The sequence below is a fragment of the Oryx dammah genome, unplaced genomic scaffold (assembly GCF_014754425.2).
Source record: "Oryx dammah isolate SB20612 unplaced genomic scaffold, SCBI_Odam_1.1 HiC_scaffold_2, whole genome shotgun sequence".
Classification (NCBI taxonomy): domain Eukaryota; kingdom Metazoa; phylum Chordata; class Mammalia; order Artiodactyla; family Bovidae; genus Oryx; species Oryx dammah.
In genome coordinates this window covers 14,082,911-14,104,936 of record NW_024070186.1, presented here as the reverse complement: position 1 = coordinate 14,104,936, position 22,026 = coordinate 14,082,911, and the positions used below count along the sequence as shown (strand labels likewise).

Here is a 22,026-nt window from a genome sequence, read left to right as displayed (position 1 = left end):
AGAGATTTCTAGTCCTTCCCATTCTATTGTTTTCTTCTATCTGTGCATTGATCACTGAGGAAGGCTTTCTTATTTCTCCTTGCTATTCTTTGGAACTCTGCATTCAGATGAGTATACCTTTCCTTTTCTCCTTTGCCTTTAGCTTCTCTTCTTTTCTCAGCTATTTGTAAAGCCTCCCCAGACAACCATTTTGCCTTTTTGCATTTCTTTTTCTTGGGGATGGTCTTGATCACTGCCTCTTGTACAGGGTCATGAACCCCCATCCATAGTTCTTCAGGCACTCTATCAGATCTAATCCCTTGAATCTATTTGTCACTTCCACTGTATAATCATAAGGGATTTGATTTAGGTCACACCTGAATCATCTAGTGGTTTTCCCTACTTTCTTCAATGTAAGTCTGAATTTGGCAATAAGGTGTTCATGATCTGAGCCACAGTCAGCTTCAGGTCTTGTTTCTGCTGACTGCATAGAGCTTCTTCATCATCGACTGCAAAGAATATAATTAATCTGATTTTGGTATTGACCATTTGGTGATGTCCATGTGTAGAATCATCTCTTGTGTTGTTGGAAGAGGATGTTTGCTATGACCAGTGTGTTCTCTTGACAAAACTCTGTTAGACTTTGCCCTGCTTCATTTTGTCCTCAAAGGCCAAATTTGCCTGTTACTCCAGATATCTCTTGACTTCCTGTTTTTGCATTCCAGTCCCCTGTGATGTAAAGGATATCTCTTTTTTTCTGACTAGAAAAATAAGCAGCACCAGTTTGGGTCAATGAGCTTTGAAATGCTGGGGGTCTTGGGGGAAGGTGTCCTTCCTCTGTCAGCGTGAAGCCTGGAGAAGCTGCAGCCCTCTTGTTATTGGCCTGAAGCGACACAAACCCCTAAGGGTTGGGACTAGAGCTGGTGGAGAAATGCAGCTGGAGCCCGGCTTTCGTCATCTTGTTGGCCGTATGGGGACTTGCAGGTGCTCCTCAAGGCTGCCTTCTCTGCAGATCCCAAATGAGCCCATCTTTGCTGGAGAAATAACCAGCAGCCTATCTGTTATGGGTCAGCTCAGCCATTACATCATCCTTTATTGTGGTTGGAAGGCCGAATCTGCTGCTACTTGCCCTGGGAGCAAGCACCTTACCATTTATTTACGTTTCTGAGCAGTTTCCTCTTATTTCTTAAAAGGTTATGTGGATTACCTGGGATGAGAAGCTGATGCCTTCTCTTCCCGACATGCTCTGCGTTGCCTGTGTCTGGCTTGGCAGGGACAGGAATCCAGCCCCCAGGGCTAGTTCATGCTGCCCTGTCCAAAGCCCTCAGAAAGTCTAAATCCCCGTGCACCTGGACAGAGCCGTCTCTTCCCAACTTGCTTGTCTGGACCTACGAGTTCTCGGAGTGCCTGGTCTTCTGATCCACCTCTTCTAGTTGTCCATACTTTTCTCCAGGGTAGAGCCTATTTCAACCCTGAAATGCCAGGTGCCAACAATGTATTTATTCCATCCTGCTCACTTTCGGCATACATGCGGGCGTGCGCGACGCACATACCCACACACACACCAAGATACCCTGATGGATGCAGCTGCCACACCCTGGCCCAAGGAGATGAAAGGCAAGGCAGGCAGGGCACCTTTGGGCGTGGTTCATGGGGCCAAGCTTACTGGAGGGCTGTGCTTTGCTGAGAATGTAACATGGAAACGTAAGGGATGTGGACATTACGTACACAAGTTTTAAGTATATCAGGCTTCGCCACAATTTCTCTACTTTTGAGTATGTTTAAAAATCTTTATGATAAAAACTTGAAATGTTCTTTCATGAAATGATGGGTGGACTTTAATGAGAGCAATCTAAAAAGTCCCACTTAGAAAATCAGAAATTGAGACTCCTATGTTGATCACAATCCTGCTTTCGTTAGGAAAATCTACATGGTCTGTGAAAAACCCCAAGTCTGGGAACTGTTGGACACAAAGCTAACCTCACCAGGGTCAGCCACACTGAGTCCCACGTGATGCTGACTGCCAAGACCCCACTGACTTTGCATCACAAAGGCTTTAGAAGCACATTTCTAATACCGATTTTCTGTGTTTTGCATAGACTTAAAAAAAAAATCATTTGCTGTTTCACCCTCTTTTGGTAAGAACTCCTGAACTAAGAAAGGAAGAAGTGGTACTGCAGGGACCCCACCAGCAACCCTTTCTCCAGTGTTGTCTCATTCAAAGGAAGTGAGTTTTCTCTAATCAACAGAGTTCAGTTCAGTTGCTCAGTCATGTGTTGACTCTCTGCAAGCTCATGGACTTCAGCACACCAGGATTCCCTGCCCATCACCAACTCCAGGAGCTTGCTCTCATTCACGTCCACTGAGTCGGTGATGCCATCCAACCATCTCATCCTCTGTCATCCCCTTCTCCTCCTGCCTTCAATCTTTCCCAGCATCAGGGTCTTTTCCAATGAGTCATTTCTTCCCATTAGATGGCCAACGTATTCAAACTTCAGCTTCAGCACCAGTCCTTCCAATGTATATTCAGGACTGATTTCCTTATCAATTTCATCTCCTTGCAGTCCAAGGGACTCTCAAGTCCTCTCCAACACCACAGTTCAAAAGTATCAATTCTTCCGTGCTCAGCTTTCTTTATGGTCCAACTCTCACATCCATACATGACTACTGGAAAAACCACGGCTTTGACTAGATGGACCTTTGTCGGCAAAGTAATGTCTCTGCTTTTTAATATGCTGTCTAGGTTGGTCATAGCTTTTCTTCCAAGGAGCGTTTTTAATTTCATGGCTACAGTAACCATCTGCAGTGATTTTGGAGCTCAAGAAAATAAAGTCTCTCACTGTTTCCATTGTTTCCCCATCTATTTGCCATAAAGTGATAGGACCGGATGCCATGATCTTAGTTTCCTGAATGTTGAGTTTTAAGCCAATTTTTTCACTCTCCTCTTTCACTTTCAAGAGGTTCTTCAGTTCCTCTTTGCTTTCTGCCATAAGGGTGGTGTCATCTGCCTGTCTGAGGTTATTGCTATTTCTCCTGGCAATCTTGAGTCCATCTTGTGCTTCATCCAGCCCAGCATTTCGCATGATGTACTCTGCATAGAAGTTAAATAAGCAGGGTGACGATATAGTCTTGTTGTACTCCTTTCCCAATCTGGAACCAGTCTGTTGTTCCATGCCCCATTCTAACTGCTGCTTCTTGACCTGCATACAGATTTCCCAGGAGGCAGGTAACATGGTCTGGTCTTCCCATCTCTTGAAGAATTTTCCACAATTTGCTGTGATCCTCAGTCAAAGGCTTTGGCGAGTCAATAAAGCAAATGTTTTTCTGGAACTCTCTTGCTTTTTCTATGATCCAGTGGATGTTGGTAATTTGATCTCTGGTTCCTCTGCCTTTTCTAAAACCAGCTTGAACATCTGGAAGTTCACAGTTCACATACTGCTGAAGCCTGGCTTGGAGAATTTTGAGCATTACTTTACTAGTGTGTGAGATGAGTGCAATTGTGCAGTAGTTTGAGCATTCTTGGGCATTGCCTTTCTTTGGGATTGGAATGAAAGCTGACCTTTCCCAGTCCTGTGGCCACTGCTGAGTTTTCCAAATTTGCTGGCATATTGAGTGCAGCACTGTCACAGCATCATCTTTCAGGATTTGAAACAGCTCAATTGGAATTCCATCACCTCCACTATCTTTGTTTGTAGTGATGCTTTCTAAGGCCCACTTGACTTCACATTCAAAGATGTCTGGCTCTAGGTGAGTGATCACACCAACGTGATTATCTTGGTTGTGAAGATCTTTTTTGTATAGTTCTTCTGTGTATTCTTGCCACCTCTTAATATCTTCTGCTTCTGTTAGGTCCATACCATTTCTGTCCTTTATTGAGCCCATCTTTGCATGAAATGTTCCCTTGGTATTTCTAATTTTCTTGAAGAGATCTCGTCTTTTCATTCTGTTTTTTCCTCTATTTCTTTGCACTGATCACTGAGGAAGGCTTTAACTCTCCTTGCTATTCTTTGGAACTCTGCATTCAGATGCTTATATCTTTCCTTTTTGCTTCTCTTTACAGCTATTTGTAAGGCCTCCCCAGACAGCCATTTTGCTTTTTTGCATTTTTCCATGGGGATGGTCTTGATCCCTGTCTCCTGTACAATGCCACGAACCTCCGTCCATTGTTCATCAGGCACTCTGTCAGATCTAGTCCCTTAAATCTATTTCTCACTTCCACTGTATAATCATAAGGGATTTGATTTAGGTCATACCTGAATGGTCTAGTGGTTTCCCCTACTTCCTTCAATTTAAGTCTGAATTTGGCAATAAGTTCATGATCTGAGCCACAGTCAGCTCCTGGTGACTGTATAGAGGTTCTCCATCTTTGGCTGCAAAGTTATATAATCAATCTGATTTCGGTGTTGACCATCTGGTGATGTCCATGTGTAGAGTCTTCTCTTGTGTTGTTGGAAGAGGGTGTTTGCTATGACCAGTGCATTTTCTTGGCAAAACTCTATTAGTCTTTGCCCTGCTTCATTCTGTATTCCAAGGCCAAATTTGCCTGTTACCCAGGTGTTTCTTCACTTCCTACTTTTGCATTCCAGTTCCCTATAATGAAAAGGACATCTTTTTTGGGTGTTAGTTCTAAAGGTCTTGTAGGTCTTTATAGAACCGTTCAGCTTCTTCAGCGTTACTGATTGGGGCACAGACTTGGATTACTGTGATATTGAATGGTTTGCCTTGGAAACAAACAGATCATTCTGTTGTTTTTGAGACTGCATCCAAGTACTGCACATATTCAGTTGTGCATGTGACTGGTGATGGAAGTAAGGTCCAATGCTGTAAAAAGCAATACTGCAAAGAGCAATACTGCATAGGAAACTGGAATGTTAGGTCCATGAATCAAGGCAAATTGGAAGTAGTCAAATAGGAAATGGCAAGAGTGAACGTAGACATGCTAGGAATCAGTGAACTAAAATGGACTGGAATGGGTGAATTTAACTCAGATGACCATTGTATCTACTACTGTGGGCGGGAATCCCTTAGAAGAAATGGAGTAGCCATCATGGTCAACAAGAGTCCAAAATGCAGTACTTGGATGCAATCTCAAAAATGATAGACTGATCTCTGTTCATTTCCAAGGCAAACCATTCAATATCACAGTAATCCAAGTCTATGCCCCAACCAGTAACGCTGAAGAAGCTGAACGGTTCTATGAAGCGGCTGAGAGGAGCTACCTAGTCAAAGTGCCACTAATTTATCCCAAATCCTCTACTGTTGTGAAAAAAAAATACAGTAATTCCAAGACAGCAAACTTGAACAAAACTATTACCCACTAGAATCACTTTTTAATAAATAAAAATTGATGTCCATGAAGCAAACTGATTGAAGTAGCATATTTCCTGGCAGACCCCGCCATGAACAGGATTTAAGGGGATCAGACAGGACACTCCTGAACTCCTGTCACCGAGTGGCATGCGGGTGTCTGGAGGACTGCTATGGGCAAGCACAGGGACACAGTGTGGTGCTCTGAGATGGCCACCTAGAGCCATGTTTTGGTTGGTCTCTGGGTTAAGACTTTCTCTTAGAAACTCTGTGCCCCTAGCCAAGGTGTGGCCACGGCAGGAACCTGGAACAAGTCCATGGCTGCAGCGAGTTACACTGCCCTGAGTCATCAATGACGAAGGTCTGGGGGGGGGATGGCAGACACGAAGGCTCTGCAGAGGCGGAGGTGACGGCAGGGCTGTGCTCCTGTTATCCTGGTGGTCTTGCTACTGTCAGGGTGAAACAGGAATGCAAGGGGCTGGGCATGCCCCTAAGTCTCAGGGACACAAGGTGGCTCTGGGAGCAACACTGGAAGTTCACAGTATGAGAGCCGACCCCTGCAGGGGCCACAGGCTGCAGCTTCTCCAAGAGCTGGCACCGTCAGCAGCTTCCACCCCAGCCTACTAACAGCTTCAGAAGAGAAACACTGGACCACTTGTTAACATGAAGGTAACAAGGAACAGGTCTGACTTTTTCTCCTAAGAATTTCCCCTTAACTGGGAAGTGTAACATTTCATTCCCTAAGTTTAAAAATCTGTCATTTATACCCAGAGTGACCGGTATAATACTGTCACATCAAGGACTCATGATGTGAAGGAAAAGATTTAAAACAAAGACTGTGCACAAGGAATCAGTCACACAAGAACACTGTATCACTACAAATTTTATTCAGAAACCCATCTTTGTTTTTTTTTATTGTTTTTTAAAAAAAATTCCCATTATGAACTGGTTTGGTCAATCAACTACAACACTTTCTAGCAGACATACGGTAAAAATGGCATGGCTCAGAATCGCCCAGACCGTTCCCGGTCTCTTGACCGCCTCCTGTCACGCTCCCGTCCTCCGCCACCGCCACCTCCGCCGCCGCGACCGCGGTCTCGAGACCGAGAGCGACGCTCCCGGGAGCGGGACCGTGATCTATGCCTGCAAGAGAGGACAAGAAACCAATGGTGGCACCCAAACCACAGCATGCAACCTAGCAAGGCAGAGACAGACACCTAAACACGGCGGCTTGGCACCCTGGTGACATGGATAGAGGGAGAAACGCTGCCGACTGAGCCACAGGTGACACTGTACCAAGTGCCTGATTTCAGACATTAGAGTGTCCGGGGGTAAAACTGCGCAACTGGGGACCAAGGAGGAATGACACCTTCTCCCCCTTCTGTGGAGCCAACCCAAGCGGCCAGGGGAGCCATGACCCAGAATGGAAGGGGCACGCACACCCTCCCACCTGAGCCAAGCCTCTTGTGTTATCCCTCAGCAACGGGCCCACCAGCCCACTGTGGGAAGGGAGAACAAGGTTCTTTCTTCCCTACACTTTTCTGCTGACACTAAAATGATCATCAATGATGGATTTCCAAACATATGTTTAACAGGAGAGGGATGAGAACCCCTCTGGGGGCCAGAACACAATCTGAGCTGGAAGAGTGACTGTTACACTGATACCCTGGCCTTTTCTCTGCTTATGAGAAAAGCACCCACCTGCAGTTGAGCACCAGGACTGGCCATGTGACTGTGCCTGACTGTCTCTGGTTCACAGGACGGCACCCCCTCCCCGGCACCCCAACCAAAGACCTGCCCAATCCAAGAAACCCCAATGGAAAAAGGAAGTTCAGAAATGGAGGGGACAGAATAAGATCCTGTGCAAACAAATCTACTTTTAAATGGTCACCCGGCTGACGGGTCCCTGTTAACAAGGTCTGATCTCTATCTGACAAGCAGGAAAACACGTGTGGAATGTCCCTCCGAGTGCCTTTTATATCTCACAGTGTGCACGTTCCCAGCAGAGCCTTCTGAAGAGGAGGCCCCAGAGGAGTCACTACGTTCCCAGCAGAGCTTTTTGAAGAGCAGGCCCTGGGGCTGAGCCTGCCCTAGAGTACTCACTACATTCCCAGCAGAGCTTTTCGAAAAGGAGGTCCCGGGGCCGAGCCTGCCCAAGAGTACTCACTACGTTCCCAGCAGAGCCTTCTGAAGAGCAGGCCCTGGGGCTGAGCCTGCCCAGGAGTACTCTTTGCGTTCCCAGAAGAGCCTTTTGAAGAGAAGGCCCCAGGGCTGAGCCTGCCTAGTACTCACTTCTTGCGCCGGCGCCCGTACAGCTCCCGTCGCAGCTCCCGGGAGATGGGCTTCAGGTGCATGAAGTTGCAGAAGCCGCCCCGCGTGCACTCCCTGCAGGAGAACAGAACGGTCACGCTGGGTACACAACCCCTCCTCCCCTGCCTGCTTCCCCCGGGCCGGCCTGCACCTACCCCATCTCGTACTGGCGGCAGCAGGCTTCTCTGAAGTCGGTCACAGGGGAGAGCTCCGCGTGGATCGGCTGGCCGTTAAACCAGCGGTTGTTCAAGTCAATCACAGCCTTTTCCGCATCTTCTTCACGGCGAAACTGAAAAGACAAAGCAGAACTGCTGACCAGCCCCACTTCAATAACAAGTATCTTTAATGACTGATTTAAGTATGTATCACGTGCTCACATAGGTGGCATAATGCGAGAGAGCAATTTAAAAACCAGACCATCCTTTATTAGCGATGACTTATTTTTACAACAGTCCAAGAGCATGCCATGCATACTGCCTTGGTTTTCAAATTCAACTGGTTAAAAGCACAAATGTCGTGATTTATGCAGGCAAGAAAAGTTTAAAAAAAAGGAAAAAGAAACGAAACATATAATTCAGTTTCTTTTCCACAGTCCCACAACCACTAACCAACAGCCTAAGACACCCATCCTCCTGGGACCCACATGCCAGCTGCGGGACTGGAGCCGCAGCCAACAAGGGCTGGCCAGGGCATCAAGGCTCCGGCCTGGTCTGAGCAGGGCTGTTCTCTGAGGGCTGTTAGCTAAGGTGAGGCAGGCACGCCTCACTCCTCGGCCCCAACTGCCGCCTCAGTCCTACCTTGACATACACGTTCCCCACGAGGTGGTCTCCGAGGTTGTCACAGACGTTCATCTCCTCCACCTCCCCGTACTTCTCCTCCATTTCTGTGAAAACCTCCTAAGGGGAGCACAGGGGTTCAAGGATCACAATAAAGATGAAAAAGGAACAGAACTCATGAGCACGTATTCTTATGAATGGAGTCAAGTCCCAATCCCCATACATGGGGTGAACGGGTCTACAGGGTTCAGTCACTAGCTCACCTCAAAGAACTCATCATAATGTTCCTGCATCTCGACATCGCTCACAGCGCCTGTGAACAACAGAGAGCTTGCTGGTTAGAGCCGCGAACTGTGACCACCAGAGCTCTGTGCTTAAACTCAAAACTGCTATGTAACACACATCAGCTTATCTAGAGAGAAAACAGAGCTGCACTCTGCTGGAGATGGAAGACAGTGCCTCACACAGCCACTTGTTAAAGTTTGAAGTGTGGTGAGATTTTAAAAGCCCCTTATGACCGCCTCAGTTCTGGCTACTGAAATATTAAAATCACGACAAGTTTTCATCAGCATCAAAGGGCCAACATTTTCAGAAAGCATGAGGAAAAGGTTGACTCTCAAAAGAAATTTTCAAATTGAAAATTCTCTTCCTTTTCAGATTTAAGATACAGGCCAAGTAATCACACTGACTTTTCCCCTTTCCTTTCTTAGGTTAAAATGAAAGGTGGCAATCAGGCAGGGGAGATGATTAAAATCTATGCTCCCTACTAGCTTCTTTTACCAATTATCAGCTACACAGAATGTTATTAATTCTTTCTGATGCTATTAAAACCCAAATGATGGAAAGTGAAGACTGAGAAGGACAATGACCAAGTTCAATCGCAGTAATCTGAGTGCCCTCTTTTGCATAAAGGGAAAGTAACAGGTTTTTGTTGAAGAAAGCATTATTTTAGGTGTCAAACTGTTTTCATCTTTATTCTTCATAATTCACATGCACTAAGTGAACTCTTGTCCATTCTGTGGACAGATTTAGAAAATTCACATCCCATCCTCATTACATTGTACCATTCAAACTCTGACACTCTCTGAATCTAAATTTGAGGAAGCAGAAAGCTGGAGTGTCAGTAAGCTGATATTCCCAACAGGCAGGCCGGCAGGAGCTTTGAGGCAGGAACAGCCTGTTGCTAATAGCCACCTTCCAAAGGAATCCTCCGGGACTCGCAGCCTCCTCTGGGCTGCCACCAAGGGCCCTAGGCTGTGGCCATGGGCCCTGCCCACAATGCCCTAGCTCTCTGAAAACTGTTTCCCTCTAAAACTGGCTTTCATCTTGATTCTGGCAGTGATTTAAGTTCCCTTTCCAGCCATTGGGGGGAGGTTGCGGGGGAGCGGTGTCCCTGCATCGTAGTTGGTTCTGAACTTCCAGGAACCCAGCTCGCTTTACAACAGAGAGCTCAGTAAACACGTGTGGTGATGCCACTCCAGACAGCTCGTCTTGATTTAAAAGTTACAATGAGTGTATCTCCTTCCCTGAGTAGAAACCAAAGTCTGAACAACAGAAAAGCCAGTCAAGAGAAGCCCACTCCAAAGGGCAGGTTTTAATGTTTAAAATTTATTTCCTTCTCCACATTAGGAAAATGAGAAGACAGAAAATATTCACACAGTCAAAGTCTTAGCAATACGGAGAATCATATTTTGGTGGCCATTAAACTATTAGCTGTATTTGTGGGATTGGTATCTCTATTCTGTTACTACATAAACAGAATATTGTACTTTAATAACTTATATAAAGTTCATGTTTTAAAATGCTTCCTAGTGGGCATATTTTATCTTCTATACTCTGGTTAAAAATTTTTGAGTCAATCAAAATGATCTGAAAGGCAGAGGTGAGTGACTGATTTAAAAAGCTACTCAACTAAAGTATTAACATGACTCAGTATATTTTAAATACAACTTGCAAGTACCCAGTTTTCTTAAAGAAACATTCTTAAACTGGGATTCATATTTAATCCAAGCATAGAAAGCTTATTTTTCTGCAGATACAAGGTTATATTAAAAAGCCAGTAGTGATCAACCTAGTAGCTGAACTGTAGAATCAGAATTGCATTTAATCTGTATTCATACAATCTGGACTCCAGAATGGTAGCATTTAGTACAGCTAAACTTTTATTTTGTAGCATGTGCAAAACAAGAGTCCTGCGAATCACAAATATACACACAGAGAACTAATACAACATCCTTCTGTCAATAAAGCATGCGCACCCCCCGAAAACAGACAGGGCAAAGAGCGACCCGCTGTCGTCACTCAGCCCCCTGCTCCTCATTCACTGCTACCCCAGGGTAGAGCTGGCACAAGATGACTGAACCATCCAGACGGGAACACTTCCTTTCACCCACTGATCTTGTTTCTTTAAAAAAACAATACACCAAGGGCTACCAAGTCCTGCTGCCACCAGATTCAAGGAAAGAAATTCTCTTTTCAGGTCAGTATTAGCATCAAAAAACATTTAGTGTCTTGGCAGGAAGAGCGCACCAGTCCGGTCCCCCTGCACGCGGGTGCCACGCACCACAGCAGACTGGGAGGCCTCCCAGTCTGGACCAGCTCAGGGAGGTGGCAGCTGCCAGGGCCGTTCCACCCACCGCAGGCCACCCTACAAACTGAGGGGCTCTGGGCCAAGGGTGTGTCTGATCCAGGCATGTGGCCACCAAAGGTACTTCATGGTGTTATTCTGTGATCTTTTTTTTTTTTTTTAAACAGCTTTAAAACAAACTGGTGAACGAGAAGCACCTACCCTTTGGTCTGGACCCTCTGATTTTAACACAAGTCCAGGATGTTAGTTTCAGCTTATCCTCAAATGACTACATTTACTCTAGAGTTCAACAGTTATTATTTCTATTGTTGCCTAAAAACTACCCATCAATACCACATCCGTGACTTGACTTTAGCATTCCCCGGTACATAAAGGAGTGATGTCCACTGAGTGCCCACTCCAGAGCTATTCCCTGGCAAGTATCCTTTACTTCCCCAATGCAGGAGACACCTACGTAAACTATCTGATGAAAACAAGAGTCCACACAGGACTGGTGTTGAAGGTCAGTGCAACTGGGAGGGTCCTACTGGGGTCATGTTCAGGACAATGCTCTCTCAGCGAAAAGCATGATCTCCAAATGGAGTTTAAGGGAAAAAAACTCTAAAAGGAAATAAAATCTGAAAAAATTATTTCAGAACTTTTTTTTTAAGTTAGACCGACTTTCACTTTAAGCAGGAAAAACGTGAGCCCACATTTAAGCTGACACACATTCTCCCGGATGACGGCCTCAGTCCCTGAAGAGCAGCAGCCCTGCGCTCTTGGGAAGGGCCCCTCTCTAGGCACTCGCTCCTCCCTAAGTGGGCACAAGTGAAACCTCCAGCAGAGGTTTCCACGGGCTCAGGGGGACACAAGCTCTGACACCTCCAGTGGAAGGCGGTCCTCGACACTACAGCGGCAGACCAGGTGCAGTCGACACTGAGCTCTGACACGCAAGCCCAGGGAACCAGGGAAGGAACTTGTATGAACTTACAGCGCAAACCGTCAGCAGACTGGGAAGAGTTTTGAGGGTTACGGTAAATGTTCAAGAGGGCAATGGTCTGAAATACAAAACGCAACAACTTTATATTATGGAAAATTAAATGTAAACACTTAACCGGTTTCCTGTGGCGATCGCTTCAGTCAAGACTCAGTGCTGAAAAAAGAGCAAGTTATTTTGTTTTGAAGCAGTGATGTTTTCTCTCAGCTGATGGCTGTCCTGGAGCGCCCTAACACTTCAGTGTAACAGAGATCCCATGATATGCTAGTATTGTATTTCTGTCACAGACTAGAAGAATTCACCATTTCAAAGTTCCGATCCAGTTAAGAAGGCAGACAAGTCGGCAGGCTACCACCAAAACCACTCTTGTAACAGGAAACTTAATGAACAACTGAGAAAGAAGCGTGCCTGTATAAACGGACTAGAGAAATACAATAATTACATATCATGAAATCTCCACTCCCTAGAGGAAAAATTGTAATGGTGAAATAAAACCCACACTTACTGGGCAACTTACCTTATTGATTCCTACATATTCCTAAGGTTTTTTATTTCACAGAAAGAACTTAATAATTGCCAGGGGTTCAGCCACTGGTAAGACCAATAACTGGCTGGTGACGTTCGGCTGTCACAGGGCCGGACCCCTCTCGCTAACAAACATCCAGGGCGGGAGAGGCCTGGCCAGCAACCTCCCCGGCCAGCCTGCTGACCTCGGCCAAGGATCAAGTTCTTACTGTGAATGCCAAGGACCTCCGGCACCGTGTCCTGTTTGCAACAGCTCTATGTCAGCAGCTCAGAAGCCAACATGGTTTGTCTCAATTAAGAGTGGGCTCTTTAACACCATTGTCTTAAAAAAACTTCTCCAACTGTGGGACTTACAGTGTGAGCCGTCAGCCGTCTGTGCACTGTTTTGGGGATTACGATAGATGTTTTGAATCAAGATGGTCTGCGGGGAAAAAAAAATAAAAAGGGGAATTCTACTGGCTGCTGTGCATATATTAGACAATTGCAAAGAGACAACTTGTTTGCAAATGGCTCAACGCCTGCTGTTTGTTTGCTTCCTGCAAATCAGACACTTGTCTTCTGAAGAGTACACCCAAACCATCATATTATGAAAACAGAGTTTGAGCGGTGACTTAGGTCAAGTGACTTAGGTCAAGTCAGCCAGCAACCAAGAAGAAACTGTTATTTTGAGTAGGCCCATGTTACTGAAGTGTTTTAATGTAATAGAACGCTAACATTTTTTATGCTTCAAGCTAACAGACACTATGATGTCAAAAAATTCATGTTATAATCATATTCCCCATATGAAATTATGTTTTTAAAACCAAATGTGTAACTCAAGCATATGCAGTCCATCAAGCGCTCTTGATCGCGTAGGAAACAGGCACACGAATGGGTTTCCTAACTCTCAGAGGCACCTAGCACATTTACACTTTCTTGGTGGGATCTCTGTTTACATAATACAATAGCTTAAAACATTTGCTCTTTTCCGATCCTTCTTTTAAGGGAAAAAAATCCTTTTAGCCCTTGTGCTTTAAACTGGATCAGGTAGACTTGAAACCTTACATTGTACCGTTCTTCTTAAAATCAAGTTGTCTGAAAAAACAAACCATGTTTAAGTTAGTAGGCTAGCACATTACATGAATCTTAATGTCCATATCACTGTAAGAAGCTTAAAAAGAAACCCACACTGACATTGTTAGAGATTTACAAGCTGAACCAATAAACCGCATAATTTAGGAAAATAAATATTCAGTCTCAACATGTATCCAAAGCAATTTTTTAACTGGTTTTATAAAACTGGCCTGTTCCACTTGTAGCTGAGTGTTCAAAGGGAGTGGTCATGAGAGAGCCCCCCCAGTCAAAGGTCTGCTCTGGGAAACCCACTTGGGAGGATGACCACCAGTCACACAGCACTGCCTTATCCTCTGGCCTGGCCTCTCCCTCACGTCACTGATAGCCTATCTCAGGCCTTGGCTGTTTCCCAAAGCCAACCACATTAGGTTTCTAACTAAAACCACCTGAGCGTGACAAGTCTGATGGACAGCTAGACAGAGCCCAACTGTCCAACAGGAAATTCCTGTTAGGTCTCACCCAGGTCATCTGGCAGTGACCGTTTAATAAAACGACACTTAAAGGGAGTAACGCAGTTCCATTAAAATCAGAGGAGGTCAGGATTACCTGAAACCAACCAAATGAATCAAAACAAGATGTTCAAGTTAACACATACAGCTGACTCCCACCAAACTTTATGGAATCACGGCCACTGGCCTAGTCGGGGAGACTCAGTTCACAAATGGAAGCACTTAAAGAAAAAATATTACAGAAAATGTAAAGCAAATCTTCCAATATTCTGAATTTCAAAAGAGACATGCTCAAAGCAATTAAATTAGAAACACTGTCTTTTTCTTTCACCACCTGGCTGGTTTTCATAAACATCATATCCACTGGTGCTGAGGCTGCACATTTAGACTTCAGAGGCCTTCTGAAGGAGCTCAAGAAAGACTGAAGTCTAGATCTTTTTAAAATTCCAAATGTTCAGGTGAACATGGGCAGAAGGTTTCTGTTTCTCTCGGAGGTACCATCTCCCTTAAATTCACTGGATCACTTGAAGGGTATAAACCCCTGCCTTTTCTTCAATTAGCCGAAAAGAAACTATCAAAAATCACAATTTTTGACTAAACTTCCAACAGAGCTAAGCCCAATCTCTCAAATAAGTGGCATCTCTCAACCGCCACCTCTCAATTAACTGAACAGACTGGCCATTAACCAGAAGGGAAGCGCCCACCTTCTACGGTTAAATTTCATTTCTCATGTTTCTGTAACATGCTACAACTAGCTGTGTCCTTGGCTGGGGTCTTAAGGGGACATGCCCAATAGTACTGGCGAGGCCCCCTGGGGCAGAGCATGGCAATCTCCTTCAAGGTGGCCCCGCCCACCTCTACATCTACCAGCCTGGAGAAGAGGCGAGGTCAGCGCTGGCCTGGCTGCCCCTCCCGACCCATGTCTATTAGAGGCAGGGAGAGTGGTAAGGCAGTGAAAACCAGTCATAGCCAACAAGTTTCTCTAATGATAAAAACAGGGACTGGTGCTCTCAGACCTTCTGCTGGGGTGGTTCACCTGCCTCATTCGGATTTAAACAAAACACATTTATGAACACAAACAGAAAAATAAAACTAGAGGAAAAAAATCCCTGCTTATTAACACATGGAAATTACTAACTGCCTGTGTAAAGTACATGAAGTCTCGATAATTTACATGAAAACAGAAAAAAAAAAAGGAAAAACAAACAAACCTGGCTAAAGGTTGGTTTATTGTGCAACCGAGAGCATCTGTCTCCATGACGACATGCTCCAATTTTGAAATAAAATGAACAGTTGACTCTGTAAGGGAAAACGAGAGCTGATTATTGTGCTGGAAAGACATCAAATAGATGGAAGTATGTCATCAACACGACAAATGCCACCACACTACTATTCTTTTACTTCACGAAGACCTAGGCACATTGTTTTTCTTGGTAACAAGTACTTTGAAGGCAATGGCAACCCACTCCAGTGCTCTTGCCTGGAGAATCCCAGGGACGGGGGAGCCTGGTGGGCTGCCGTCTATGGGGTCGCACAGAGTCGGACACAACTGGAGCGACTTAGCTGCAGCCCACCTGATCAGCTGTGTCCGCCTCTTTGTGATCCCATGGATGGCCACCACACTTCTGTCCATGGGATTCTTCAGGCAAGAATGCTGGAGGGGGCTGCCATGCCCTCCTCCAGAAGAGCTTCCTGACCCAGGGAACAAACTTCACGTCTCCTGCATGCAGGCAGATTCTTTACCACTTCTGTATCCTGGCAAGCTCTGGTTTATTTAGCTTCAATTTGCCCCTCTTCAAACATGGCACTCTATTCTAACCTGATTTCCTCCTCATTCAAATGCCCTTCACTTTCAAGTACGGTTGATCCTTGAACAACTTCTATTCATATTTTTCAGTTATTAAATACTGCAGGACTACAGGACCCATGGTTGGATGAATTGCAGGATTCAGAACAGCAGACATGAAGGGCTGACTGGAGGTTAAATAAACTGGGATTGGATTACTGACTGTGCAGAGGGCTGGCACCCCAACCTCCATGTGGTTCAAAGGTTCAATTAGATTCAATACTTCTCTGCTCCACTGTTCTCTCTTAAACTGAATGTAAGTTACTCTAAAACTATATTTAACTCAAAACCTATCTGCTCCTTTTCCTTCCATGATGAACTCCTCTCTTGACATCAGCAGTCTGGTGAGGGGTCAGGATCTTGACTCTGCTACTAGCTGCTTGGGTTTGGGCCAGTCACCCCCACCTGTCCGGGTCTCTGTAAACTGAGGAAAATGCCAACCTTGGCACTGTTCCAAGAACCAGGATCAAGTATACGATGTGCTCATCACATGCAGTCACTATCATCTAAATAAATACAAAGTCCAGGATCCCTGAGCCAAGACACCGGACCAACAGAATATTTCCAAAAAGAGGTATGAAATAAACAACCCTCCCCAGTTTCAATACACTGAGAATAAGCTATTGGGGCACTCACTCTGCTCGTAAGAACTACACAAGGTCGTCTCTCAATATGCTCCAATACTTCGACGATGCAGATAAAATCAAAACTAGCAATCCAGCCAGCCTGACAGCAACGCATGGTGGCTGAGCAGATCTGTGATGAGTTACGCAACCTTCTTAGATGTGTCCCATTAAAACTCAGACTTGCAGAGGTGGGGAAGTTACCCTGTAGAGTCAATTATTTTAGCAAGGGCCATTCACAGTTGCCAACGCAGGAGACCTGGGTTTGATATCTGGGCTGGGAAGATCGCCTGGAGAAGGGAAAGGCTACCCACTGTCGGACATGACTGAGCGACTTTCACATTCACAGTTAAGATTAAAGGGCCTCAGTGAAATTTGATGGCCCATGAACGCAACTAGCCATTTATTTATTATCAGGTAGCAATAAAAATGGAGAAGTCTAAATTTATGAGGAGAGAAAAATGATTACTACATACACTTGAGTATGTCAGGTTACATCTTCAGAAAATCACTTGAAAATAGTTTAAGACTGTCTCAGAATGGACAAAACCCCTGTCTCAACCATTAACACCCAACTATTATATATATAAGTGAAACAATCCTTGCTGCTGTACTATCAGAAATGACTCTTATTTCACAATGGCCAGTTAATCACTGAATTTAATCTATTAGTCAAAGCTTTTCTAGTAGGCTCATTGGACTACTGCAATAAAATGAAAAGATGTTAAAAGATGCAGTGTACTATTTGAGAGAAGATATCAGAAAGGCTAATCCATTCTTAGATTTAGAAAGTGCCTAAAACATCAAATGTGTAATTAGCTAAATATTTTTAATTGCTAGGTGTACATTTTACTTTCAGTTCAAAAAAGTTAGCAGGAATCATTTTTCAGCTGAAAATTTTGAGCTGTTTTCTGGAAATTAAAACTCCACAAATCTCCCTGAAACGAGAAGCCTAGATTAAATTATCAAGTTTCCTAAATTATTACAGCTGTGACTTTTATAATATAACTCTAACAGATGAAATGGGGTTATTTATGGCAGGAATGTAAGAGCTTACAGAATAACAGTGAGGACACCACCACCTTATGCAACTTTTTACAAGAATGAGGGAAAGAAAAACTCTAGGAGACTTAAGTCACGGCCCACACTGATATAAGCTCATGAGTAAAATCGACACTGCATGCTCTTCAGCAAACTTAAGAAGCCTCTTTGTCCAGCAGAGCTGGCCGATCCGTTCAAGATCCCGTTTCCCAAACTGCTGTCTCTGGGGCCACAGCATTCAGGGCAGGCCTCTCTTCCACAGCACTTAATGCATTTCAATTCATTTTAATTCAGTTATCCTTTGCACGACAAGCACCCCCTTGCTCCTTGAGAACAAGATTCAGATTCTACCCATCTCTGAGTCCCCAGACACTGGCCTTGAGCTGACACTCAGTGTTTCTGGACTGAATATAACATGACTGTCGTGTGAGTTTTGCTAGGAAAAAATATAACGCCCTCTTCCAAACAACACTTCCAATTCTAGAATATGTAAAAGACATTTTACAAGATACACTGCATCCTGGAAAACAGAAACAATTTAAAGTGTTCGATAAAGTCAAAACATTAGCTATGGCAAACTTAGGAGTTTACTGTTAAAAACATATTCACATAAACCCTGTACAGCTCTGAAGAACACCAAGATGCTAACCATTTATTCGAAGAATACATCCAGGTCAATCTTAAGGTTTTTAAAGAACTGTCCTCCCAAATTAACAACTGGCAAAGCCAAAATTATATTATTTTTACTCTCAACCTAACAACTAACTACGGAAGGTAAGCAACCTAAAAAAAATTCACCCATCTTATTCTTATATTGGAATTGCACCTGGAAGTATTTTAAAAGCAGACCGTCTTTCACGGTTAGTTAACTCGTAATCTCCAAAATACTGTTTCACAATAAATGTCCTTATGAGCTGTTCGATGATCGCATAACTCACACAAGTGGCTTGTTAAGCATCTAAAACCCTAACAGGAACCTCAGTTATCTAACGATTTAACGCGGGCGAGTCTATACTACAGCCTGCCCGACTCGACATTAAAAGATCAAACTTGGGAGAATCGTTAACGTTGACAACTTCAGCACAACTCGAGTCGGCTTCCAAGAGCCGGGAGCACGGGTCGCCTGTAGGTGGGCCGCCGAGGAGCCCCCGGCGGGAGAGGCCGCTCTGCCCAAGCGGAAGCCCGGCGCCCGCCCGGCCCATCGCCCGCCTGCCCGGGCGCACGCGGCGGAGCGCCGCTCCCGAGGCCGGAAGGGCAGCCCGCCCCTCCCCCCGCCGGGCCTCCTGCCGCCGCCCGGGCCCCGCCGCCAAGCTCCTCCGCGCGCCACCCGCCTCTCCAGCTCGGAACCTCTGCGGCCGGTTCTCACTTACTTGTCTTTCTCGGTGCCGAAGATGGAGGCCAAGTACTCCGCCATTTCCCACCCGCCGCCGCCGCCGCCGCCGACACTGATGCCGACGCCGACGACCCCGCCCGACGCCCGCCAGAGACGTCACCCGGACGCGACGACGCTCGTTCCGCCTCACCAGCGTGGCGGCACTGCCCAATCAGGAGAGGCGCTGTCTGCGCATGGGCGGGGCTTGGCGCGCGCGGGAGGCACTGCCCTGGCGGTCGCGGAGCTCGAGCGCCGCCCGCCATCGCCACCTCCCGGCTCTCGTTAGGTTTTCCGGGCTGGCGCCAGCGCTCCTCGCTCCCGGGGCTGGGGCCCGGCCACCTCCACCGGTGTTCCCCAATGCCTAGAGAAGCCAAGCACTCAAAGTGCGGCTGCAGAGGAGGCAGCGGCTGAGGGGCTTTTCCACGAAGTCCCTGGGGCCGGGCTCTGAACGCGCCAGTCTCGCGTTGGAGGTTCCGCGGGCTCTAAGCGGTGCGAGATCCCCCTCCCCGCACTTTCCCTGGGGGATCGCCACCGAACCCTTCCTCCGGGAAGACGCGTTCTTCAGCTTCCTCGTATTCGGGGAGCAGAGTCGGAGCTCCCCTGCTCACCGGTCCGGAGGTGTGCCGCCTGGGCCTGGCCCCGGGAAAGCCCAGCGGGTTTGGAGAGGCTCCGATGCTGGGAAGGCGGAGCGCACGTCTTCGGGCCGAGCTAACTGGCCCGCAAGACCGAGCGGTGCGGGGGAGTGAGGAGTGTCGGGCTCGGGACAGGTTTAGGGACGTCCAGCAATGCCTGGCACAGAAACCCTGAAGACCACGAAGAAGCCAAAGTGCAGGGGCCGCTGCGACGAGGGGGCCGAGCAGAGTCACAGATCTGCGTGGACGCCGGGTCCTTTTCCCCAGAGCTACCCACCTCTGGTGTTCCTAATTCATTCTTTTTTTTTTTTTTTTTGAGGCATCTCCTTTTTACCCACTGTTTCTTCCTCGTTCCCTTTTTTTCACCTAACGGCCCTTCCCACAGATGGCTCCATAGGACTGTGATCGCAGTCCTGACTACTTTCATGGCTCCCCAGAGCTCCGTTGTGTGGCTAACCAGTCCCCTGTTGATGGGCCCAAGGATAAGCCAGTCTCGCCTCTACTGACAGTCCTGCAGCAAGTGTCCTGCAGGTATGGTTTTGCATTTGGGGCAAACGCACACCTGGTTTATTTGTCCACCCAGGTCTGCAGTCTCAGAAGTTCGTAAACAGAGAACGCAACAAAAAGTTTTATCCTGGGAAGGAGCCTGCACAAAAATGAGTTTTATCCTGGCAGAAATGCTTTGGCAGTGTCTACTGTGTTAAAATTTGGTATGGAGCATATTTGAGAGTGAAGGTAAAAATGATAACCAGGTGCTTGTGTAGCCCTCAGAGCAGGTGCAAGGAGGACTCCTTTCCCTCAACACAGTTTGAGAACTGCTTTTTTGGTTGGTGGGTGTCATAGCAGGGGCTTGGATCCTATTTGTACTTTAGGGGAGGTGAAATAACCCCTCAACTCTCTTGAGTTCTGGTGGCTGGACTCAGTAAAACTGACTCAAGGTAGATTACCAGGAAAAGAAGAGACTTAACTCTAATTCATGCACATGGGACCTAAGAAGTGGGCAAGGACTTTGCTGGTGACTCAGAGGATAAAGAATCTGCTTCCAATGCAGGAGACTGGAGTTTGATCCCTGGGATGGGAAGATCCCCTGGAGAAAGGAATGGGAACCTACTCCAGTATTCTTGCCTGAAGAATTCCATGGACAGAGGAGCCTGGCAGGTTGCAGTCCATGGGGTCGCAAAAGTCAGACATGACTGAGCAAGTAACCACAGCAAGAAGTGGGCAAAGCAGGCAGCTTTTATTCTTTTTAGACAAGCTGTGACTTTGTGAGGAATTGACAGACTTAACTTTGGGGTGCCCAGTTAAAGAAGTAGAAAAGTTTGCTTCTATAAGCTTCATGTGCCCAAATTCCCCATCTTCGGGGATAAGAATCCTTCTGCCTCCAGGTGCAGGGTTGCACCTTTTACAGGGGAGACTTATTTCCTACTCTCAGGGAGACAGTGTGTGTCTCTTGTATTGGTTGTTTCTTAAGTAACCTTGAGTGAGTGAAAGTGTTAGTTGCTTAGTCCTGTCTGATTCTGCAACCACATGGACTGTAGCCTACCAGGCTTCTCTCTCTGTGGAATTCGGACAAGAATACTGGAGTGGGTTGTCATTCCCTTCTCCAGGGGATCTTCCCAACCCAGGGATTGAACCCGGGTCACCTGCATTGTAGGCAGATTCTTTACCAACTGAGCTATGAGGGAAGCCCCTTAGATCCAGGGAAGAGCAGTAATTAACTTCTGTTCTATATGTTGGAGGAAAAAATAATGTGATGATCATTAATCTTAAGTCCATACATCTCGTCCATTGTAAAATGGCCAGGGGACATGAAAAAGGGTGTTGACCTAATCTAAGGATCAAGAGGAAGCTACCCCGCGTCTGAGGTCAGGGGCGGCGGCCAAGAGGAGCAACCCACATCCAAGGAGTGGCGGCTGCGCGGGTGCAGGAGGGCTGAGAGGACCTATTCCACGTTCAAGGTCAGGAGGGGCGACCTCGACCAAGGTAAGGAGCAGCTGCTGTGCTTTGCTGGAGTAGCCATGAAGAGATACCCCACGTCCAAAGTAAGACCTAAGTAAGATGGTAGGTGTTGCGAGAGGGCGTCAGAGGGCAGACACACTGAAACCATAATCACAGAAAACTAGCCAATTTGATCACACGGACCACAGCCTTGTCTAACTCAATGAAACTAAGCCATGCCGGTTGGGGCCACCCAAGACAGATGGGTCATGGTGGAGAGGTCTGACTGAATGTGGTCCACTGGAGAAGGGAATGGCAAACAACTTCAGTATTCTTGCCTTGAGAACCCCATGAACAGTATGAAAAGGCAATATGATAGGAAACCAAAAGAGGAACTCCCCAGGTCAGTAGGTGCCCAATATGCTACAGGAGATCAGTGGAGAAATAGCTCCAGAAAGAATGAAGGGATGGAGCCAAAGCAAAAACAATACCCAGTTGTGGATGTGACTTGTTATAGAAGAAAGGTCCCTAATGCTGTAAAGAGCAATATTG

The 22,026-nt window shown here is 46.3% G+C and overlaps 1 protein-coding gene across 2 annotated transcripts; it reads right to left on the bottom strand.

Annotated features, from left to right (window-relative positions):
- Positions 1-6,151: 6,151 nt before the first annotated feature.
- On the bottom strand, positions 6,152-20,860 carry U2AF1 (U2 small nuclear RNA auxiliary factor 1). 2 transcript variants are annotated; one of them, XM_040267059.1, is made up of 8 exons: positions 18,903-20,860; positions 15,234-15,321; positions 11,930-11,996; positions 8,636-8,685; positions 8,394-8,492; positions 7,752-7,885; positions 7,579-7,671; positions 6,152-6,429 (listed from the first exon to the last, which is right to left on the bottom strand). In XM_040267059.1, the coding sequence occupies exons 1-8, from the start codon at positions 18,944-18,946 to the stop codon at positions 6,291-6,293; spliced, it is 714 nt and encodes a 237-aa protein (XP_040122993.1). In that variant the 5' UTR covers positions 18,947-20,860; the 3' UTR covers positions 6,152-6,290. The 2 variants fall into 2 exon arrangements, with proteins under 2 accessions (XP_040122993.1, XP_040123000.1); XM_040267066.1 differs by lacking the exon at positions 11,930-11,996 and adding an exon at positions 12,815-12,881 and having other exon boundaries at positions 18,903-19,028.
- Between the last annotated feature and the right edge of the window lie 1,166 nt (positions 20,861-22,026).

Excerpts from the sequence above, each read along its gene's own strand:
- U2AF1 (XM_040267059.1), bottom strand. The coding sequence starts at position 18,946 with ATGGCGGAGTACTTGGCCTCCATCTTCGGCACCGAGAAAGACAA. Across the intron at positions 8,686-11,929 it reads GTCTGCTGACGGTTTGCGCT|GCGCTGTGAGCGATGTCGAG; the intron begins GTAAGTTCATAC and ends TGTTGTTCACAG. Across the intron at positions 6,430-7,578 it reads TACGGGCGCCGGCGCAAGAA|GCATAGATCACGGTCCCGCT; the intron begins GTGAGTACTAGG and ends CCTCTCTTGCAG.